Source organism: Trichosurus vulpecula, chromosome 7, assembly GCF_011100635.1.
Source record: "Trichosurus vulpecula isolate mTriVul1 chromosome 7, mTriVul1.pri, whole genome shotgun sequence".
Classification (NCBI taxonomy): domain Eukaryota; kingdom Metazoa; phylum Chordata; class Mammalia; order Diprotodontia; family Phalangeridae; genus Trichosurus; species Trichosurus vulpecula.
Genome location: NC_050579.1, coordinates 47,277,133 through 47,301,939, shown reverse-complemented (window position 1 = coordinate 47,301,939; position 24,807 = coordinate 47,277,133). Strand labels below are relative to the sequence as shown.

General features: G+C 42.2%; 1 protein-coding gene across 1 annotated transcript in view; it reads right to left on the bottom strand.

Annotated features, from left to right (window-relative positions):
* The window catches only part of PDZK1 (PDZ domain containing 1), a 39,406-nt gene extending 14,599 nt beyond the window's left edge, over nt 1-24,807 (bottom strand). The window contains exons 1-3 of the mRNA XM_036768034.1: nt 24,725-24,807; nt 2,341-2,552; nt 1,472-1,700 (exon numbers count right to left, since the gene is read on the bottom strand). Coding sequence (XP_036623929.1) covers nt 1,472-1,700; nt 2,341-2,550 — 439 coding nt within the window. The 5' untranslated portion in view covers nt 2,551-2,552; nt 24,725-24,807. The remainder of the gene's footprint in view (nt 1-1,471; nt 1,701-2,340; nt 2,553-24,724) is intronic.

The following is a 24,807-nucleotide window of genomic DNA, read 5'->3' as shown; positions in this document are numbered from 1 at the left end:
TTTCCTGATTTCCCTCCTACCTGTATGACCACCCTTCCTTAGTCTCCTTTGCCTGATCCTCATTCATATCATGCCCATTAACAATGGGCTTTACCATGGGCTATCTTCTATTATCCCTCTATACTCTCTCAGTTGGTGATCCCATCAGCCCTCAGGGGTCCACTTATTCTCTCTGTACAGATGATTCCAAAATCTACATATCGGTCCCAGTCTGTCTCCTGAACTCTAGTCCAGCATCACCGATTGCCTTTTGGACGTGTTGAACAAGATGTCCTGTAGGCATCTCAGACTCAGTATGTTCAAAATAGAACTTACTATCTTCCCTCTCCCCAAACTCTCGCCTCTTTCTAACTTCCTTATTAGTGTTATGGACACCAACATCCTCCCAGTCACCCAATCTCAAAATCCTGGGTATCATTCTTGACTGCTCACTCTCAGTCACTTACCTCACATCCAATCTCTAACCAGAGTTTATCATTCCTACTTTGACAACATCTCCCATATATATCCCCTAATGTCTTCTCACATTGATGAGTTCTTGGAACTATCAAAGCTTAAGTCACAAGTGGAACATAGAGAGTGTTGATGAATTAACCGACACTATAAACTACTCAAAAATACAATCGTTGATTGTAGGGCCAGGAAGATTGTATTCCTGGAGCATGTTATGATGGAATTAGTAAAAAGCATGTTTTGATAAGGCTGGCAAAAAGCCCACTGAGCAGAAGGATGCCAGTCAGCCGCAGAGTCGATGTAAAACAGATAATATACTCTACTGATTTGGATATGATCGGACATGAGCTATGAAGCCCACCCACAAATGTGTGAATAATTGGTTAAGGAGGGATTCAGAGTCTGTGGCCATAAAGAGGAATTTTTCCTACATGGAATAAGTTAATTGGCCTTTAAGGGGATCAAACCTGCAATCTGGAGCCTGTTAACAGCATGTTCCAACCTCTTTCATCCATTGACCTGAGCTAACTAGCCCAGACACTGCAACATTATCAGACTCTGCCCAGAAGACGGTATACCCAATCTTATTTTGATAAAAAGTACATTAATCTAGCATAAGAGAGTACATTGGGAAAGTAAGCGAAAACAGGTATTGCTGGCCAAGAAATGACTGTCCTAATCCCCTACCGTCCTAGAATGGATACAGAGGAAAATCCAGCCTCCCCTAAAATATTGAGGGGAACACAAACCCCTCAATTATATTCAAATCATGGAAGTTCCAAGAAGAAGGGTCCTAAGGTACTTGACAACCTCCTAGAAAAAGTGAGCTAAAAGGGATTGTTGAGAATCCAAGTGTTTATTCTCTTTTAAAGTCTCCAGGGAAGGAAACAGCTATCAGATAATTAAATCACCAAACTGACAGAAAAGCAACCTTGAAAAAGAAAAGCAACCTTCTACCTGAGAAATCTGGGAAACATGACAAAGGTTCCCAAGCCAGGCTCTAGCTCAGTGCACTCACCTTCGACAGTTTTCAGAGAGAAGCCATAACTGCTTCCCTCCTTCACCAGGTAACAGAGCCGGGGCTGGCTGCCTGCTCCTGCTACCCCATTCATCACTGGGGCTGTCTCCTTATCATTCTGACTCAGTTCCTTCAGATTTATCCCTTTTTTTACTGCTTGTTCATAGGATGCTCCATCCAGAACCAGGAATATCACTGAGTTCCCACTTTTCTTGACCAGATCCACAACCTAAAATGAAGAAGAGATTCAGTGAGCAAACCAAGATGAATGCCTAGCCTTTACTCTGAGGTACTCAGGTCCTCACCCTACCTGCCTTGGCATTTTCCTCGTCCCTAGTTTGTGCCTCTGCTACCCCCAGGTGGCCGACGGTGTCCTCTCATCTCGCTCATCCTCCCTCCAGATGGGACTATCCCTGAAGATCCAAAGTCAAACTAGGTTCAGCCTAACAGAGCTTTTCTAGTCCTGACAGGCTCCGGCAAATGTGATCCAATTCCAGCCCAGAGGACCCCAACCAGAGAAGAACCATTCTTGGGTATCTGGTCTGTTCAGTGGTTCTTGTCTTAAAGCATAACTAAAATTTATTGGTGAAGGAAAGTAGTTTGTGATTCTGGATAGGAGCCTTGTGATCCTTGATAAATGCAGGTACTCTTGGCTTAGGAGGCATCTTCAACACGGAAGGCTTTGGAGACCTTCTCTAATTCCCTAGGAGGGAGAACATAACTGATGGAGGCACAGGACAGAAATATAAACCCTCACCAGGACAAGAACTCTGAGTGCAGAGAATATATTAAGCAAGACTCTAGCTTATATGCAAGCTTATAGGATAAGGAGAATGGAGGGAATAGGGATCCCTACAAGTCTCATTCACCTGGAAGTGTTCTTCTTTGTCCACATACTCCCCATTGACACGGAGCACCCGGTCACCATCTCTGAGGCCTGCCTTCTCAGCTGGGCTGCCCTGTTCTACCACACGAACCAGGTGACCCTCCACATCTTTCTCAATCCGGAGGAAGAAACCATAGTTTTGCCCCTCTTGTTTGGAAAGTTTACATTCTCGAGGAGTGAAGGTAGAGTCCATGTCTGTTCACAAGGGAGGGGAAAAACGGAGAAAGAGAAAATAAGATGATTGTAGCAGCCAGGTGGTAGCAACTAGAGCGCTGGGTCTGGAGTCAGGAAGACTGGAGTTCAAATCTGACTCCAGACACTAGCTGTATGACCCTGGGCAAGAGGCTTAACCTCAGTTTCCTCATCTGTAAAATGGGGGTAATAACACCACCGACTTCCCAGCATTCTTGTGAGGATAAAATAACATTGGTAAAGCATTTTGCAAGCCTTCAAGTGCGACATCAGTCCTAGCTGTTGTTACCATCTACTACTCAACTTCCCCAGAGTTAATCTACATGCCATCTCCTCATGTGCCAACACAAGGACATAGAGAAGGTGTAGAATAGAATAAACAAATCATCTAAACTGAATGGGAACCCCCTCTTCTATCCCTGGATAGGATGAATAAACCACTTGGGCTGAATGGGAACCCCCTCTCTTCTATCCCTGGATAGAATGAATAAACCACCCAGACTGAATGAGAACCCTCTCTTCCATCCCTGGATAGGATGAATAAACCACTCGGGCTGAATGAGAACCCTCTCTTCTATCCCTGGATAGGATGAATAAACCACCCGGGCTGAATGGGAACCCTCTCTCCTATCCCTGGATAGAATGAATAAACCACCCGGACTGAATGGGAACCCTCTCTCCTATCTCTGAATAGAACGAATAAACCACCCTGGCTGAATGAGAACCCTCTCTTCCATCCCTGGATAGGATGAATAAACCACCCGGGCTGAATGAGAACCCTCTCTCCTATCCCTGGATAGAATGAATAAACCACCCAGGCTGAATGAGAACCCTCTCCTGGGACTTTGTCTCAGCCCTCAAATCTAATCTAATAGATTTTGGTAGAGAGTTACTAGAGTTTGGAAGGCCACCTCCCAGCTGCCTGTAACCCACAATAATCTTTCTCTTACTTCAATGGAAGGCAAAGAATCTTTGATACAGACACCTATAGATCTTGGTCCACTGCACCAAGAGACAGCACTCAGCACAAACCTTTGCCTATAGTAAGTATTCAATAAAGATTTGTTGATTAAAGAGAGAGAGAAAAAAAGACAGGGCCATCTATACTCATGAGCCGATGGAGAAGAAGCTTGGCTTGCTGAGCCATTCTCTGGATCCTTCGGATACAGGAAAAAGGAAACATTATCACTGGAGTTGTTCCAATTCTATGCTTTTGGATGGAGAGGCTATAAGGCTAGAGATCCCTTAGTAAACAGCTGTTCCATGCCCAGCATCCTACTGGACACCATGGTGGATACAAAGAAGTAGAAAGACAGCTTCTGCCCTAGAGAACATGACAGTCCAGCTCTAGAGAAAGACAGACCTAATCCAAACAATGAAACGATACAAGGCAAACTTTTAATCAGTACAGTCCTAAGATGTGTGATACTAAGTACTCAAAACTAGGTTCAAATTCCACCTTCCTCAGGAAGCCTTTGCCTGCTGCCCTGCCATCTCCAGCTGCTAAGGCCTTCCTTCTGAGATTGCCCCCAATTTACCCTGTATATATCTTCTGCGTACATAGTCGTTTGGTAGACTGTGAGCTCCTGGAGAGCAGGGATTGTGGTTTTGCCTTTCTTTGTATCCCAGGCTCTAAGCACAGCACCTGGCACATAGTTAATGCCAGGTTGACTGAATGTTTGCTGACTGAATGACTGAACTGGGCAAGATTAGTGTGATAGCTCACACTGATAATACGGAACTTAGGGAGAACCCCAAATAATTCAAAAGCAAAGAAGAGTTGTCCTTATGTTTGTGGAGCCTCTTTTTAAAAAGAACCAGAGTAAAGTGGAAGCAATTTCCCAAACTAACTGAATTCCTTCCCATGCCCCTTCGTCCATTGTATTCAGATACAGTTCAAGCCATCAGCCATCCTCGCTGTTGGAAACTAGAGCCCAAACTGACACTAATTACCAGTAGTTGTGGACTGGCACCTGGGAGGGGGAAGAGGACAGACCTCCTGGTTGTGCTCCTTAGTCCCTTCTTGGCTTCATCAATTCAGAATTTGAAGGCCATAATATATACATGGCAGGTGTCATGCAGATGTTTAAATGAGAATTGCCTCAGAGTGGCAGAATAGAATTTGGGGTTATGTTCCCAATGGATAGAGCACCAGGCCTGGAGTCATGAAGATTCATCTTCATGAGTTCAAATCCAGCTTCAGACACTTACTAGCTGTGAGACGTTGGGCAAGTCACTTAACTCTATTTGCCTCAGTTTCCTCATCTGTCAAATCAGCTGGAGAAGAAAATGGCACATCACTCCAGCATCCCTGCCAAGAAAACCCCACACGAGGCCATGAGGAGTTGGACATGACTGAAAGGACTCAACAACAGCAGCAAATCTACAGGCTATCTCTGAATGTCTCTGCCGTACAAATCTTGAACTTTCCAGTCCACTGTCTCCCACTTAGAAACCTGTCTCTTGCTGGAAGACTTGTAAAAACAAATGTAACAATGTCTGTAAAGTGTTCTGGAATTCTTAGGGGGAAAAGGTCCATACCAGCTCCAGATCTTCACATCCCTGCTCAGGGCTGGCCTAGACATACTGTACCAAACAATCTCCATTATTTCATGCAATCTCAGCTGGTGTCGGTCAGAGCTCATTAAGACAAAGTGACTCACCAAAGGCAGGAAATCACTTTGCATTTGGAATATATAGAATATAATTTACTTTCATATTTACATAAAGACTCTCAAATGATCATAACCTAACAGGGGAACAGAGCTTGAGTTACTTACCACTAAAGGTCAATGTGGCAAAAAAAAAAAAAAAAAAAAAAAGTGAGGCAGAGATGACCCCAGGGCAGCCTTAGATAACAAGCTCACCCATCCAGAGCTGGAACCAGAGGTCATCTATCTAGTCCAAGGGATCTTAACCTGAAACCTGAGAAGTGAACTTTTTAAAATGTCTTTCTAACTGCATTTCGATATAATTGGGATCCTTTGTATTCTTATGTATTTTAGGCAGTTAAATACAGTCTGACAAGGGGTCCAAAGGCTCCACCAGGCTGTCAATGAGAGCTGTTACACAAAAAAGGCTAAGAATCTTCAAGAGTCCAATTCCTTCATCTTACACACAAGAAAACTAAGGCCTAGAGAGGTTGGGGGACTTGTTCACGGTCACGCAACTAGTGAGCAGAAGAGTTGAGATTTGAACTCAGGTTCCCTGACTGCAGATACAGTAGACTTTCCACTCTACAACTCCTCTTTCCAAATACTCTTTCCAAAAAAAGCCTCAACTTCCTTTATCTAACTTGAATTTTTAAATACCATGAAACTACCACAACTATCATATGTGACAGAAATGATGTGTCGGAGAGAGAATATTTACAATCAGCTAGTAAGTCAAAAAAGCATTTATTAAGCCCTTACTGTGTGCAGCTAGGTGGTACAATGGTACAATGACCTGAAGTCAGGAAGACTCACCTTCGTGAGTTCAAATCCAGCCTCAGACATTTATTAGCTGTGTGACCTCGGGCAAGTCACTTAACCCTGTTTGCCTCAGTTTCCTTATCTGTCAAATGAGAAGGAAATGGCAAACCACTCTAGTATCTCTGCCAGGAAAACCCCAAATGGGATCACAAAAAGTCAGATATGACTGAAATGACTCAATAACAATGTGCAAGGAATTTTGTCAAGTGCCAGGGATACAAAGGCAAATACACAGTCCCTTCCCTCACATGTGCAGGTGTGTACTGAAGCCAGCATTTACTGACTCAATGACTGATTATTAAATTTTCATTGTGAGCATCTACCCTGAAAATTGATGAACTCTGCAAGTCAGGGCTCGATATATTATTTGTTGATCGTCTAGACTTCAGAAAGTGATGAAGAAAATGTTAATAATACAGATTAAATTTTAAAATGTCAAGCGCACACTTCTGTTTATGAAAAGAGCCAGTTGTTAAACATTTACTACCACACCCCCTGAATGTAAATAACTAGTTACATAACAAGATAAATACAGAATAAGTGAAAGATGATCTCAGAGAGAAGACACTAAGAGGGGAGGGAGAGGGCTCCTGCAGAACATGGGAATATGAGATGAGTCTTAAAGGAAGCCAGGGAGGAGGAAGGTGAGAAAGAATATTCTGGGACAGTGAGGGCAAAAACGTGGAGTCAGGAGATGAAGTATCATCTTCAAAAAAGAACAAGAAAGCCCATTCCTGGGCAGCTAGGTGGTGTAGTGGATAGAGCACCAGCCCTGGAGTCAGGAGGACCTGAGTTCAAATCTAGTCTTAGACAGTTACTAGCTATGGGACCCTGGGCAAGTCACTTAACTCCTATTGCCTTAAAAAAAAAAAAAAGCCCAGAGACTCTATTTCCAATTGCCAGAAACACATAAGACTCTGCGCAAGATCAACTTGGGCTCATTGACATTTCTCCTTCCTATCATTCTTCTCATTTGTAGAAATCAGCCCATTTATCATGGGGTCCCTTTTAGGCTCAAAACCCACGAGACCTATCCGTAGGATTTTCAGTAGCTGATCAATTTCATATGACTGTGAAAATTTTTACCAACACTCCCTGCCTCACCACCATAAAAGGGATGAATAATATGGAATGGCCAGTCTGATTAATTTATTAAAGACAAATAGTTATAGCACATTACCATCCTTACAGTAATTGGAATAATGAAAGCTCTTTTGTTAAAGGAGTTAGTTTAATGGAAAAAAAAACAAAAATAGAATATCGATTTTCATGTAAATGGAAATTTCTAAAATCTATATTTGCATCATAGGTAGGTTAAACATTCACCCTACAACTTTATTTACTTTATTTCCTCTTCCTTCTTCGTGGATAGTATAACATTAGCTCACACACTTGGAATGAATAGAATTTGAATCAATAAGGTCTTAAAATATTCTGTTTGTTGGAGTCTACCATGGGGCTACTTTTAAAATGGCAGCTCTACTAATTTATGATAAACTCTAAATTTCCAAGAAATTTTCTTTCTGTCTTCATCAATATAAGGGACTGCTAATGAAGAAACTCTCTTTACCAATGCAGATCAACAACTGCTCTGCAACACATAGTCTTAGAGAGTTGGTTGCGGCACCAAGAGGTCAAATATCTTGCCCCGAGGTACATGTTCAATATGTCTTGGAGTCAGAATTTGAACCCAGATCTTCCTGACTCTGAGGCAGCTCTCTATCCACAATACCATGCTGCCTCTCTCATTGGGACAGGAAGCAAAATGTTAGGTTTGGTTCTTTTTTTTAAAACCAGCCGTATACCCTAAAAGGTCCAGAAAGAAAGGTTCCATATATACCAAGATATTCATGGTAGCACTCTTTATGGAAGCACAGAATTGGAAGCAAAATAGGTGCCTTTCGATGGGGAACAGCTAAACTAATTGTGGGACGTGAACATCAATAGTGTTGCTGTGCTATAAGAAATGACACACTGAAGAATTCAGAGAAGGACAGGAAGACAAATGAACCAATGCTGAGTGATGAAAAGAGAACCAGGAAACAGCTTATTCGATGACTATAACAATGTAAATGGAAAGAATTATTAAAAAAAAAAAACCTGGATGTTGTACAATTTTAATGACCAAACTTGGCCTCAGAGGACATTTGAGAGAATGGACATTCCTTTCATTGTAGTCGTGGTCCACCAGGGCTATACAGGGTGTTCCTAAAGTGTGGACACATAGGCAAAAATGCATATTTTCAAGAAATGAAATGAATGAAATTTTCAACTGCATTTTATTTAATTGGAATATTAACAAATAACATCTTTAATATGATTTCCATCATCCGTGATGCAAAGGTTGATGCGCTTTGCAAGATTCACGTGAACTCGATGCAATAACTCCACATTGCCGTCAATTTTAGCACATTCACTCTTCATGCTTTCAATCAAGTTGTTGTAGCTGTGATTTGCATTGAGTACACCTTCTCCTTCAGCATACCCCAGAAAAAGAAGCCAAGGGGGCTAAGGTTAATATTTGAAATATTTCAAAATATGCATTTTTTCCTATGTGTCCAGACTTTAGGGACACCCTGTAGAGCATTGCATTTGCTGTCAGGCATGGCCTGGGCAGAACTGTTTCCATTTCCTTGTTTTCAGATCTTTGTAACAAGAGGCAGCTAGCCAGATAGAGGAGGGAGGAGGGATATAGTTGGGTGTTGGGGTCTCCTCTGGGGGTCCTTGAGCGAAGGACCTGTCTCGGTACACGATGAATGAGCTGGAAGTCAAGATGGAAGCAACTCCGATTTATTGGGGGAAATCATCCCTTCTTATAGAGTTTGCAATGCATGATTATAAGCAAGGGGCCAATGATTACGACGATGACAGCATGGGAAAGAACAGAAGTGTTTCGCTATGGGTATCTGCATGGGCATGGGAATAATCAGGCATGTTGCAATATCTGCAGCATCTCTGTATCGGAGCTACGTGCTGTATCAGAACTACGTAAGAAATGAGGCAGGATGTCCCAGGAAAGTATCAAAGATGTCCTAGTAAAGTAACAAGGTACTGCATTAGGTAATGGCCGACTGGGTCTCTCCTTCCGGGCTCGTGTTCCCCTCGTGGACAGGCTCTGCCTGCATGTATAGGAAGACTATAGGGGCTTCCCAAGGGTGGAGGCCCTCCTTCCGGGTGCCTGCCGTTCCACTCCTACTAAGCCTGTCTGGTTTACCCAGGAAACAAGCCAAGTGCTAGTGGTCCCAACAGCCCCAGGGTCGGCACCAACCCCTTACAGTTGGGAAAGCATGTGATGTTGAAATAAAAAATATCAATAAATGTATAAATACAGAAATCATTTTTTAACACAGCCACCATTCAGCTTTGGAGCCCTTTGGATTTTGAAGGTGAGAGAGTTCAAAGCCAGAATTTTAATCCCCTGTGTCCAGGGGATATCACTAGCCCCTACAGCAGGGTGAGTAAGGCTTGGTCATTTCAAAGTTGTTCTGCAAGTGGGGGCTCAGTATTCTGAAATAGAGATTCCAGCTTGAGAGGAGTTTTTCTATTTCAACACCCCTCTTCCCCACTCACACCCCATCTACCACTTCCTGAGGAGCTCCAAAGACCAGAAGTTACCAATGTAAGAGGTTTGTAACAAGCAACTGTCACTAAATTTCCATGACCTCATGTGTTTCTTTATTGATTTTCTCTCCCCAGTTCAAATGACCCAGATAAAATACAAACAGTAAAAGAAAACAGAAATTATTCTGAACTCTGGAAAAAAAAATCGATATTTGACAGAAAAGATCCTTGTTTGTGAAAGAGGTGAGACAGGGATATCTGGCTGATAGTCAAGACTCCCATAGAAAAGGATAAAAACCAAGAAAATGATGGTTTCTTCCTTCCTTTTTTGTAGAGTTGTTATAAGGAATTTTCAGTGAGGGAACTTCTAGCAATTTGACCATGTGAACTGCTCTGCAGAGCTGCCTGGGGCACAGAAAGTGCCCCGAGGGCATGTGAGTGACTTAACTCTGCCAGGATGATCAGAGGCAGAGCTTGAACCCTGAAATTCTTCCTGACCCTCTGCTCTCTATCCACTAACTGCATGAAGTCTCTCTGGGATTTATCATCAGTCATGATCATTAGTAATGATAGCTTGGATTTACAATGCAGTCTTTTTCTAAAGGACCCGGATTAAATTAAGACTGGCTCTATGTAGTGGGAAGGAAGATTCAAATTGCCTCAGGACGTAGAGAAATTGTGTAAAGATTCCAGGGGGTGGTTAAGTGGGAAGTTAATGTGATGTGGCTTTGTGCCTAGTTGATGTGGGAAGCACAGAAGGAACAACCGAAGCCACTGGGTGAGTTTTGTTTTCCTCCCCGGGGGGAAGCAGCTCTGAGGGCTGAGCCTTCTATTTTGAGCTCAAGACTAGACCACATTCTTTAGTTCTCTATCATCATCATCACCACCTGCAGGCTCGGGGGAGCTAGTCTTTGCTCAGGTCATAGAATCTCTTAGTAGAAAGGGACTCCAGCTGCCATCTTGCCAACCCACACTCATACAAGAATTAATTCCATAACGTGCCCAACAAGTGGTCAGTCAGCCCTTCCTTAAATACTAGGGAGGGGGAAGCCCACTACTTCTCAAGGTGCCCCATTCCACTTTAACACATTGAGGGGCAACTAGCTGACACCGTGGATAGAACACCAAGCCTGGACTCAGGAAGACCTGAGTTCAAATCACACCTCAGACACTTACTAGCTGGGTGACCCTGGGCAAGTCACTTCACTCTGTTTGCCTCAGTTTCTTCATCTGTAAAGTGAGCTGGAGAAGGAAATGGCAAAATACTCAAGTATCTTTACCAAGAAAACCCCAAATGAGGTAATAGAGAGTCAGAGCTGACTGAAAAATGACTAAATAATAACTTATTGTAAGGAAGGGTTTTTTGGGTTGTTTTTTTTTTTTTACATCTGCCCCTCTACAACTTCTCCCCACTGCTCCTACCTCTATCTTCTGTGGCCAAGCTTAGAGATTAGACTAGTTTTTCCACATAGCCCTTCAAATACTACAGGACCACTCTCATTTGGGTACCTCTAAATGTCTTTTTCTCCAAGTTAATTATCTCCAGTTCATCTCCAGATGGCATGATCTCAAAGCCCTAACCAGCACACAGTGAGGCTAAAAATGCCAAGATTAGGAGCACTGAAATAACAGATAACTTTGTCTTTACTTTTGACCAACGTGGCTGGTAAAGATTCATGGATAAATTCTTAGAGCTATTACAGATCTTAGTGAAGTTCAACCTCCCATTTTACAGATGAAGAAACTAAGACCAAAAGAGATTAGTTAGGTACCTTGAACAAGACCACTAAGCACTGAAATTGTCTCCTTCCTAAAGGGAGGCCCTTGGTCAGTGTCCTTGGACACACCTAAGCTATTTTGAGAACCTGGCTCTCTGCCTGAGATCAGTGAACCTAGCACAAGACTACATTTTTATAAAAGACGGTCTGTAACCTCTGAGCCTCAATCCTGAATTCTGAACGGAGCAGAGACTAAAGGGACTTGGTCTAAGAGCTGGGGAGAACCCTTGCCATGGCTAACTACAGAAATCCAAGCCTAACCTTCTTTAGAACACGAGTGATTCTCTCCCTCCTCTGTCCTTTCTCACAGATATGTAGCTCATATCCTCAGAACACAGAGTTACCTGAGTTCCACTGCAGGCTGAAGTTCTGTCCCAACCCACTGTGACCTTGTAGGTAAATTGTTGCCTGATACACACACACACACACACACACACACACACACACACACACACACTGAGCCCTTACCCCTGCCAATGACAAACACAGTTTCTTTAAGCTACATTTTCTAGAATGCCCACTTTCAGTATCCACCAGGTTTAAAATTCAACAAACATTTAACACTAAGTACTGGAAAATTGAGTTTAAATGTACTTTTTAAAAAACATGTTTACCAGTCATCATAGGTCTATTTTCCTTTCATGCTGATGATCACTCAGTGTCTCCAAGAACACATTTCAGAATCCAGAGCGATGTTTACCCCATCATAGTCTGACAAGGTCAATATTTTAGTCTCCTTTTTACAATGTGCTTCATTAAGATAGGAGACAGCATGATGTAGTGGGGGAAATCTAGGATCCTGTTCTCTGGAGAGGACCTGGGTTCAAATGCTGACTCTGTCATGTGCCCAGGGGCAAGTCTCAATCTATCTCTGCTATTCTAGGAGAACTGACGGCTGTGTATAGAAACTGGTTTTATTTCATGAGTTGCAGCAAAACTACTCTAGGAGTTATAAGTATCAATCATAACAGAAACTGTAGGAAAAGGCCAGAAATGTTGGTGTGGGAGAAGAGGAAGGAATGTCAGCTTAAGAAGTCCCAGCAAGGTACAATGGAAAGAGCCACAGCTCTCGTCATAGAATCTGGGTTCAAATCTTGACTTGATGCCACCAGTATGAGGGAGCCAGGTAGGCCTGGAGTCAGAAAGACATGAGATCCAATCTGGCCTCAGTTGCTTCCTAGCTGGTCACTTGACCTCTGACTCAACTGCAAAATGTAAAATAGTTATGATAGTGCTTACTTCACAGGATTGTTGTGAGGCTCAAATAAGATAATGTTTTAAAGGGCTTACTTGACACAGTACCTGGCACATTAGTAGATGCTTAATAAATGTTGTTTCCCACCCCCATCTCAGGCAAATCCCTTAACCTCCCTGGTCTTTTTCCTCAGCTGTAAAGTAAGGAAAGTGGACTGCATGGTCACTAAGGACCCCATTCTTAGTTCTACATCTATGATCTGACCCTAGAGATGCTTTTCCAAAGTTATTCTGGGCATCAAACACTTTGAGACTTAAAATATCATAATAGAGCAGATGTGCCCTAAGACATCTTCCACATCTGAGATTTGGTGAAATGCCGGCAACATGGGAAAAAAGAGATTGAATAGTGTCCGTGGGTAAGTGATATCCTTGAAATGAAAGGGCTTATGGGCATTTTTTTAGTAAGAGAGCAAATTAAGGCTATTTTCATTCTGAATAATGAGTACATTGAGTATATTTTAATATATATTTCATAGTTAATATACTTCAGCATTCCACAGAACCCAGTTTGAGAAACACCAACTCAAAACAACAAAGCGTGGGGCCATTGGAGTTTTAGTGGCTTGGTTTTCTCTTCAAAAACCCAAATGGTCAGGAAAAGTCTGAGAGAGGCAGTAGAACAGTGGACAGGGAGATGGACTTGAAGCCAGGAAGACCTACACTCAGGACCTGCTTCCAACTCCTCCTGGCTACGTAACCCTAGACAAGTCATTTACTTTTTCCATGTTCTATATTCTCTGAGACTCCAAGCTGCAGGAAATAGACCTGTATTGGTAGGGGGAGTTTTTCCTCAGCAAGGATTGCCCTACGCCTATAAAATCACAGGCTTGATCCTCATCCCTAAACACTCGTCAGGCATCTGACATGGGCTGAGTCACCAAACTACCTAGATTCCAGAAGGTGCTGGGGTGGCTTATGACATATGCATTGTGAAATATTCTCTCTACCAACTCCATAAGCAGCAGCAAAGGTAAGATATCACTGATGTTAAAATCAACAATGGAACATTTCAGTGACAGTTCACTTTGAACATAGAAATCCAGAATGCAGCATGATCTTCCTGTCATGTTGGCAGATACACAACTATGGCTGCTCAGAGATACTAAAATCCCTTTGGAAATTGGTCCACTTGTTTAGTATTTTTTACATTTTATTTTATTAATTAACAAAAATCCAACTTATTTCCCTTTTATGTCATTTCTTTCCCATATCCTGAAAAGAAGGAGAAGGAAGGAAGGAATGAAGAAAGAAAGAAAGAAAGAAAGAAAGAAAGGAAAGAAAGAAGAAAAGAAGAAAGAAAGAAAGGAAGGAAGGAAGGAAGAAAGTGAAAGGAAGGAAGGAAGAAAGAAAGTAAGAAAAGAAAGAAAAGAACAAGGAAGAAGAAAGGAAAGAGAAAGAAAGAAAGAACAAAGGAAGAAGGAAGGAAAGAAGAAAGAAAGAAAGGAAGGAAGAAGGAAGGAAGGAAAGAAAGAAGGAAAGAAAGAAGGAAGGAAAGAAAGAAGGAAGGAAAGGAAGGAAGAAAGAAAGAAGGAAGGAAAGAAAGAAGGAAGGAAAGAAAGGAAGGAAGGAAAGAAGGAAGGAAGAAAGGAGGAAGGAAAGAAAGAAGAGAAGAAAGAAAGAAAGAAAGAAAGAAAGAAAGAAAGAAAGAAAGAAAGAAAGAAAGAAAGAAAGAAAGAAAGAAAGAAAGAAAAAGGAAGGAAGGAAGGAAGGACCCTTGTAACAAATATGTGCAGTCAAGCAAAACAAATTCCCATACTGGCCATGTCCAAACAATACATGTCTCAGTCTGCCCCCTGAATCTATCACCTCTCTGTCAGGAGACAGGCAACATGTTTCATCACAAGTCCTCTGAAAACCTGGTTGGTCATTGCATTGATCTAAGTCTTTCAAAGTTACTTGTCTTTACATTGCTGTTATTATTGTACAGATTGTTCTCCTATCTTCACTCACTTCACTTTGCATCAGTTCATACAAATCTTCCCAGGTTTCTCCAAAACCACCCCCTTCATCATCTCTTACAGAATGATAGTATTCCACTACATCATATACCATAATCTGTTCAGCCATTCCTTTGATGGTACCCCCTTAGTTTCTACTTCTTTGCTACCACAAAAAGAGCTGGTATAGATATTTTTGTACACATCAATCTTTCTTCCCTTTTTTGCTCTTTGGAGTATAGATCTGGTAGTGGCATTGCCCAGTTAAAGGTATGCATAGGTGTTTGCTTGTTTTAAGATTAGTCTAGAAGTTTAGGGTAAAGGAGAAGGAAGGGAAAAGCATTTATTAAGTTCCTACTATGTGCTAGGCACTGTACTAAGTACTTTCTAAATATTATTTCATTTGATTTTATCAGCCAACTTACAGGAGCTTTTATCTGCTCCATTTCAGACCTGGAGCATTTCACTCCTCCCAGGAGCTCACCATATTAATGCAGAACTTGTCATGGATACTGATTAGCTTAGCCTACTTCAGCTCTGAACTCCTGAACTCAAGCAATCCACCAGCTTCAGCCTCCCCAGGAGTAGGGATTACTGGTATGTGCCAACACACCTCAGCTATGTCATAGTTCCAAATTGCTACTCACAATGCCTGGACCAGTTCACAGCTCCACCAATGGTGCAATAATCAGCTCATTTAGTATTCAACAGTGAGGCATAAGTGGCATTGTCTAAACAAGGAAAGTGACGCCACTGGGGGAAGTCTACGATTCTTCACTTAATTTCAGTAAAAGGTGATGCCTTGAGGGCCAGGGTGCAGAAAAAAAAAGTGAGAAACACAACAGTGAGGTGTCATGTGTTGGGGCAAGGGGAAGGAACTAGTGGAGAAGAACAAATATAGATCCCTTTGCCACCGTCTATATCTGAAACCTCCCACCTATTGACAATCCTACACATTCTTTAAAGTTGTATGTTCCATAAAGTCTTTACACACAAAACTCTCCCCACTCCCCCACTCCTTCTTATTGGTAATATTTCTTCCCTGCTTTTAACCTCATGTAGCACTTTATATCTCCCCAAAATAATAATGGGTGATATTTATATGGTGCTTTATAGTAAATGAAGCACATTCTATACATTACTTCATTTGAACCTCACAAAAATCCTGTGACTTATTTCATCATATTTGTGCCACTAGCAAATCTTAGGGGCAGTGAGCTTAGCTTTGATTTCTATTAAAGTCCTAGAACATATTATTAGTGGGATGCTTTGTGAACATCTGAAAAAGGAAGCAATGATCCCTAAAAGCTACAATAGTTTCAGAAAGAACAGGTCAAGGCCAGATGAAACTCATGCCATTTTTTGACAGAGTTACCTAAATTGGTAGATTAAGGAATGCTGTAGAGGTAGTTTATCTAGATTTAGGCAGTTGACAAGGTCTCTCACTGCAGGGGACAAGATGGAGAGATATGTGTTAGATGATGACACTTTGGAATATACTAGTTAACCCAAAAAGTGGTTCTTAACATGTCTGTCAATTTGGATATCTCTAATGGTATGCCTCAAAAATCTGTCTTTGGTCTGGTGCCATTTGAATTTTTATCAGTGACTTAGCTAATGCCACAGATGGCATATCTACCAAAAAGCTAACACATTGGATGACAGAGCCAAGATTGAAAAAAACAATGGGCTGAATCTACTAAGATTAAATTTAATAGAGATTAATATAAAATCCTGTAATTGGGTTCTTAAAAAATCAGTTTCATCTATATAAGATGGTGGAAGTGAAGCTAGACAGCAGTTCATGTGAAAAATAACTAAATGGTCCGGAAGACACCAAACACATTTCTGATCTCTCAGCCTTCGGACAGAACAATTCTTTCCCCTAACACTCCTAATAGGAACATTTCCCAAATATCACCATCCAGACTGATTTCTTCCAAAGGCCCTCTAAGGTCGATAAGAAGTTGACTGAATCCCATGTTGAAAGAGGGACCAAGAGAGACAGACAGACACCAACAATAAGTCAGCAATAAAGCTGGTAGCTGAAAGTAACTAGGTCATTGTACCACTGTCTAGACTAGAGATTTCTCAAATTGCATCCATTTTTCCAGTCTTTCATATCTTTGTACCTTTCTTTTGATTTCTATCAAAGAATATCTTTGCTATCACCCAATCTAGGATCATATCTCATGTCTGGACCATTTCAGTAGCCCCCTAATTTGTCTCTTTGAGTTCCACCTCTCCCTTCTCTAATACACGATGGCCAGACAATCCAATTACCCACATTTACAACCTTGGAGTAATCCATGATTTTTCCCTCTCTCTCATTCCTCATAACCAATCAACTGCCAAGTCTTGCCGGTTCTCCCTCCTCAACATCTCTCATAACCACTCTCTTTTCTCACAATTACACCCTTTCCCCCTTCACCTGAACTATTACAATAGCCTCCTAATCGATCTATCCTACTTTTAGTCTCCTCCCTACTCCATTCTCTAAATGGCTCTAATCTGCTCCCCTTTACTTAGAGATTTCATCAGCCTAGGGGGCTCCCGGTGAGGACTTCCCTCTACCAATCCAGGTAGGCTCCTGCTTTGTGACTTCAGGTCTTGGAAAATTGCCTAGGCCACTAAAAGGTGAAGGAGCTTGCTGAATATGGGCATGCAATCAGTAGAGTTCAGAAACTGGACCTGAACCCATGTCTCCAGATTCCAGAGCCACCTCTCTATCCACTACACCACAATGCCTCATTGACCTACTTGGCTTTCCAGTCTCTTTGCTCTACAATCCATCTTCTTCACCATCTGAAATGCAGTTCTGATCCTGTCACTCCCCTGCTCAGACCTTCGTAATGTGGCTCCTATCTATCTTTCTAGCTTTATTTCACATCACTCCCCTTCATACCCTCTAAACCATCCATTCCTGGAACCCTCTATCCCATCTCTTGTCTCTGCCTGTGCACAGACTGACCCCTGTGCCTGGGGTGTACACCCTCCTCACCTCTGCTCCTTAGAGTCCCTAGCTTCTTTCCCATTCCCACTGATCCCATTCCTAATCATCCTTTTTCTTTAATTTTTTTATTCATTTCAAACTTAAATGCAAAACAAGAAGAAAAAAACATTTCCATGTACACGGCAGAACATGAAAAGATTCAATAATAAAACAAAAAAAATTTCCATTTCATAAACACTTAGCCTAATCTCCTACCTGAAATATAAAGCCTGTCTACAACATGTCCAATAGATGGTCCATCTAGGAATCACTGGCAGATGACATGGACACGATGTAGAATTTATTATTCTTTGAAAACAGACGAAGACCTTATGCCAATAAATAGCCTGCCTTGGAGTCAGTACCTCTTTGCATCTATTGGATGTGTGAATATAGGCAAATCACCTAAGGTCTTAGGGCTCCAATCAACACTCCAAGACCATAGGTTACAGATGAGTTGCCAATCTGCCTAGATGGAGGGAGTTCCCCATACAGATGGAGTTACAGGTCCCAGACCTGTATATACATGCATACTTCCACATTAATGTCAGTGATATACTTATTTGGGACCTCTCCAAAGGTGTGTTGTGTAATAGCTGGATAGATGCAATCATATCAAGCTTCCTCTGGACTGACAAGACCACTGAATCACCAAATTTGAGAGTTGGAGAGGGCCTCAGCAGCGTCTAGTCCCAGCCCTCCACTATCACACACGTGACAAGTGGTCATCCCTCCTCTGCATGAAGAACTCCAAAAAAGGGGAGCCCACTCCCTCTTGAGGTAGTCCATTTGATTTTGGAAGCACTTGGACTGTGAGCAACTTTTCCCAACATCAAAACTGAATTTGCTTCTTTGCAATTTTCATGCACTGCTGTTTGCTCTGCCCTCTGGGACCCAAAAGAACAAATCAAATCCTTCTCTTATGCCCCGCAGATACTCCAAAGACAATTCTCATGTCCCTCTGAGTCTTCTTCATGGCCAGCTAGGTGACACTATAGCGCATAGAGCCGCTGGCCTGGAATCAGGAAGACTCATCTTCCTGAGTTCAAACTTGGCCTCAGATACTTACTAGGTCTGTGACCCTGGGCAAGTCACTGAACTCTGTTTGCCTCAGTTGCTTATCTGTAAGATGAGCTAGAGAAGGAAATGGCAAACCGCTCTAGTATCTCTGCCAGGAAAACCCCAAATAGGGTCACAAAGAGTCAGACACGACTGAAATGACTAAACAACAAAAAGTCTTCTCTCTGGGCTAACTTTCCCCATTTCTTTCAACTGGTGTTCATATGTGATAGATTTAAAGCCTAACACCATCCCAGGTGCCCTCCTCTGGACACTCTTTAATTTATGAATGTCCTTCTTCAACAGTGACACCAGGAGCAGAACACAATACCACGCATGAAGTGTGACAAAGGTAGAGTGGAATGAGATGATCACCCATGCCCCACTTAAATCAGCCCAAGATCACATTAGTTTTTTGACTGCTGCACTGCACAGCTGATTCATTTTGTGCCCGGAATCCCAAATCTTGTTTTCAGAAAAACTACCATCTAACCATGACTCTGCCATCTTCTAACTGTGAAGTCGATTTTTATTTTTATACTCAAGGGCTAGACTTTACATTTATCCCTACTGAATTCCATCAGATTCAGCCTGTCAAGAGTCCTTTAGATCCTGACTCTCGTCATCTACTGCGTTAGCCATCCCTCCCAGCTTTGTGTCATGGGGAAATCCGATCTATGCCTTTATCCAAGTCATTGATGAAAATATCAAACAGCACAGGGCCAAGCATAGATCCCTGGGGTACTCCATGGCAGAACTTCTGACACATTGAAATGAACCATTAACAACTAATCTGAGTCTGGTCATCCAACCGATTAGCAATCCTTCACATTGTAAGTGTGTCTAACTCGAACACTCCATATTCTCCACAAGAATAGAATGAGATGCCTTGTTCAAAAACTTTGGTAAAATCCAGGTTAACTATACCCACAGCATTCCCCTCATTTACTAGTTTAATAGTCCTGTAGTAGAGTAAAACGTGTCCTTACTGAAGCTATGCTGGCTCTTTGCAATAAGCTATCCTTAGGTACATGTTTGCCAACAACTCTTTAATGATCCACTCTAGAATGTTCCCAGGAATCAAAGTCAAACTAACTGGCCTATAGTTTTCAGACTTTGTTCTCTCTCTTTTTTTTTGAAAGTCAGAACAACATTTGTTCTGCAGTCTTGAATCCTGCTCCCATTTTCCACAATCTTTCAAATACCACTGACAGTGGCTTAGCAATCACACCTGTGATTTCTTTTAGAACACGGAGATACATTTCATCTGAGTGATTTGAATTGATCAAGGGCAGCTTTTATATTCACATATAATGGTTTTTCAGTCGTGTCTGACTCTTCATGCCACTTTCTGGGATTTTCTTGGGGAAAAAAAAACCTGGAGTGGTTTGCCATTTTCTTCTCCAGCTCATTTTATAGATGAGAAAATTGAGGCAAACAGGGCTAAGTGACTTGATCAGGGTCACATAGCCAGTAAGTGTCTGAGGTTGGATTTGAACTCATGAAGAAGAGTCTTCCTAACTTCAGGCCCAGGCCTCTATCCACTGCACCAAGGAGAGCTAGGCACCCTCTTATCTCCTTATTTATCTTGAGTAACAACTCCCTATTGGTCATTTTTGTTCTTTAATTTCTATTAAAGAGTTAATTTTTCCTTTAAGGACTGAGTACTCTACTTTCTCCTTTGTTAGTTATCATTGCTCCATCTACCCCAAGCAAAGGTCCTATCCATTTTTTGATCCTCCTTTTTTTCCCCAAAGTAACTTTAAAAAAAACTAACCCCTTTTTTGTTGTCCTTAGCTTCCTTCTGAGCTCTAACATTTCTAACATTATTTTACAGTATCACCTCACTTTCATATGCCATTGTCTGGCCTTACTTCTATCTTCGGTACATGTCTTTTCAAAAATCCAAGTTGGTTGGTGAGTTTCCTATGCATCCACATCGGTCTCTTCAGACAAATCCCTTTTTTCTCCTCAGTAGAACTGTCTCCCTTTGTGACTTCAGAATTTCATTCATAAACATTTCCTATCCCTCCTGGACTGACTTCCTCTGAAGCATTTTAGTCCATGGGATCCCACCTCTCTTTCATCTGTATCCTCTAAAATCTGCCTTCCCCAAATCTAGAGCACCTGCCAAACTATACCCAAATTTCCTTTCTTCTGCCACAAACTCTAGGATGGAGTGGTCACTTCCCACCAGGATTCCTCTCATCTCCACCCCAGCAACCAGTTCCTCTAGGATCAGCAGATATTAGCAAGGGAACTTCAGAACTCTTCTGGGCAAACATCTTCAGTTGACAGGTGGGGCAGCTTAATGTGCCCAGAAGGGCTCTGACTCTGTTATCCCCCACTGTATAATCCCTAGGTAGTAATTCCTGTGGAAAGATTTAAAGTTCCTAGGGAATCCCCAGTCCTGTGCTAGTCCCCTGAGCCTTCCACCATTAATGCAGCCTGAAGGTAAAACCTCCATAGCAATGCAAAGTAGACAAGATTCTAAGTCTTTTCTCAGTTCAAGCCATACTCTTGTATGTGCTGGTACAGAATGACTATATCTACCTAATGTACCCTGATTGGGAATTGGACAAATGGACTCAGACACCAATCATTCCCCTTCAGGAAAAGGATAGGCAACTTACAGCCCTGCCTCTTCTGCCTGTTTGATCCCTATAGTGTCATCAGAAATTTTCAAGACTCCTTCTAGAGAGGAAATTCAGCCATGATAAATGTCTTCTAACAAACCTCCAGATATTTATTCAATTCAATAAACTCATAAGAAGTGCACAGTAAGTGCAAGTTAATTATACTAAGGGGCAGCTAGGTGGTGCAGTGGGTGGAGTGCCAGGCTTGGAGTCAGCAAGACCTGAGTTCACATCCAGCCTCAGACACTAGCTGCATGACCCTGGGCAAGTCACTTAACCCCATTTGCCTCAGTTTCCTCATCTGTAAAATGAGCTGGAGAAGAAAATGACAAACCACTTCAGTACCTTTGTCAAAAAAGAAAAAAACACAACCACATGGGGTCATGAAAAGTCAGACACAACTGAACAACAAAACTATACCAAATACTGGGTACCCAAAGGAGGGGGAAACATAATAGTTTCTACCCTCAAGTAGCTTACAGTTTTCTGGGAGAAGGGGGGACTACAACACGTATATAGATTGTAATACTATTTAATTCTAAGAGGGAGGTAGCAAAAAGAACTAGCAACTGGTATTTGGAGGCAAGGATGAGAAATCAGAGCAAGTTCTCACAGAAGAGGTGGCGTCTTAGCTGAACCATGAAGGAAGATAAGGATTCTGAAAGAAAGTGACGAGGAGGGCCTGGATTCCAGGCATGGGAGATATACATTTGCACAGAAACAAGAGATGCATTTGAGAATGGCATTAATAAGTACTTCACTTAGATTCTTCTTTGTTCTATCTGCCCTGCCCCTCCCCTCCCATGAATTAGAAGGAAAGTAGGAAGAAGTCATGTAGCCCAACCTCCAGCTAACACCAGATTCTTCTCTATAGCATCCCTAAGAGAGTTATCCAGCTTATGCTTGAGGAGGTACAGTAAGAAGCAGCTCCTTGGAACAATGTCAGGGACCTTTGACTACCAGCGCTATGCAATTTGCACTAGATATGAGACCCTGCCCAGTATTTTATGGTGGGAACAATATATGAAATTCAGAGAGCTGAATGATTCACTTAAACATAATAAACAACCTCAAGGTCTCTTGGTTGTTTGTCACTAGGATGAGTACCTGACTCCAGTGACAATTCTGATTGTTGAGATATGATTCTTGGGACACTGAGATAGAGGTCTTCAAAAAGATCTCTTATCTCAGTTTATTGAGTTCAATAAATTAGGAAGGATTCCTTTTCTTCTTGGGACCACATCACATTACAGCTACCGGTCCTTCTCTCCCCACAGCCTGAGAGCAAACGGTACACCTTAAATACTACTTATCACTGTCATAGTTCCAGGAGACACTCACCAGAAAATTAACATACAATAACCAAGTCAGATGAGAGGATACAAGAAAATACAGATAGTCCAGAGAAACTTTTCAACTGGACCCTGGTTGACCCAGTCGGCCATTATACTTTTAAAACCTCTTTCCTCCTTTCCTCAAGCTCAGACCTGGTCCTTAGAAAGAACAAGAACTCGTATTCTTACAAGTTTCAAGACTTAGCTGAAGTAATATTGGACAATGAGGTTTCTGATCATTTTCTTTGATCAACCTATGGTGACGTACCAGAAACCTCAGTCCAGAGCCCCTTAATGGGTATCTTGCATCCCAAGCCTTGAGGGGTTCCTTGGACCTGTAGAGGCTTGGCAGATGTGGATATTGTATAAGAATGCCTTGTTCTTCTAAACAAACATGGAACCCTTAGCATTAAGCATTTCTCCATAGAAGACTGTGGTGAAATGGGAAAGACTGCCCACTCTGGAGTCAGAAGATCTGATCTCAAATTCTGCCTCTGTCACTCACTACCTATGTAACCACAAGCAAGTCCCTTAACCTCCCTGGGTCCCCCATTCCCTTATTTGCATAAATGACAAGGCTTGGACTCTTTCAGTCCTAAATGATCACCAACAAGTTACAGCAGCTGATTTGTGGCAGTCCTACCACTTTCAATGAGGAGTGATAGCAGAGAGTTAAAGGTTTCATAGGACACATATTTCCCAACAGTACTTACACAAAACCCTGTAAAATTTCATGACCAAGAAAATCTCCACAACACTTAAGAGTCTGATGGGGTTTTAAGAAAAAAAATGAGGAAAGCCTGAGAGCAGAGTGGTTTCTACTGATTCCACAGGAGGTAAGTATAGAAAGTCACCAGCAATCCAAAAGGCTACAAGCAATCCTTAACTTAGAAATGCAGAGAGAAAGACGGTTAGACCCTCTATGTTTCCACAGCCAAAAGGTCTCCATAAACAGGCAGGCCAGATAGATGAGGACAGGATAAACAAGTCTCTACTGTACTTTGTATTCACCCTGCCTAACCTCAGAGTGGGGACTGTCTTACCCATGACAATTTCCCATGATGCCAGCACCCTATGTAGGGTTTCCAGGGGCTCAAGACAGTGCTGCTTTCTTGTCCTACCCTCCAAAGGTTAGGGAGAAAGCAAGTTACCCCACCAGCCAAGTTCCCAATTGCTCTCTAACTTGTGGTGAGGGGCCCACAGCCTTACAAGCCCTTATCTCCTCAGCCTCCAGAACCTCCTCTAGAATAAAGAAGGGAAAAGGAATAACTCATTGGATAACATATGGTAGGGAAACCTGGTGATATCAGCTAAAGACTGAGTCACTCTCAATCACCCAAAAAAGTTTTTAGGTGCTCTGTTCCAAAGAGGGGAAGGAGCTATGTTCCCCATTCTCCAGAGAAGGAGCTTATAGCAAAACCAAGTTATCAGGATACTTCTAGTCATTGAATTCAAGTCAAAACCCCACTTGACCCAAATAATCACCTCAGTTCCTTGTGTCCCCGTAGCCATGGAGTTCTAATCTGAATGTCTTTGGGTGAGAAGGAGGCCTTGGGGATAGGTGCTATTATTATCCCCATTTCATAGTTAAAGAAACTGAGGCAGACTGAGGTTGTGATTTACCTAGGGTCACACAAATAGCAAGCATCTGAGGCTTTATTTGAACTTAACTCTGACTCCAGGCCCATCCCTCTATCCATTGTTCCACTTAGCTGCCTAGGTAAATCCACCTCCTCCTCCAGGGCTGTTTTCCCAGCAATACTATAGAGAGCACAGAAAAGGAAACCTGAAAGGACAGCCACTTTTCAGGAGGGGAAGTTAACAGTCTATTCCTTTAATTTGAAAGCCAAGTCAAGGAGCTTTTTCTTAAGTAACTCATGCCCCAGACCAAGGGAACATAGAACACTAGATTGAATCTTTTCTAAGAAGCCTCCTCACCTCCCTTCCCAGATGAATAACAGGTGAAAGGATTTCTATCTTTCTTTCTAGGCTACCTATCCCCTGGAGAGCTGGCTACCTACTTGAGGAAAAGAAAAAACAGAGAAGAAGAAGGAAGGCCAGCCAGTGCCTTCTCCCTGGCCAAAGCTAAGACAGCCTGGCCACATTAGCAACGTCACATCCTGAGAAATTTGAAAGAGAATGTCTTACCTGTGTCCAGGACTAAAGCTCTTTGTTTTACCCTGGAAATTCTCTCACTGCTGACAGGTGCTACACTTGGAACTTGCTGGACT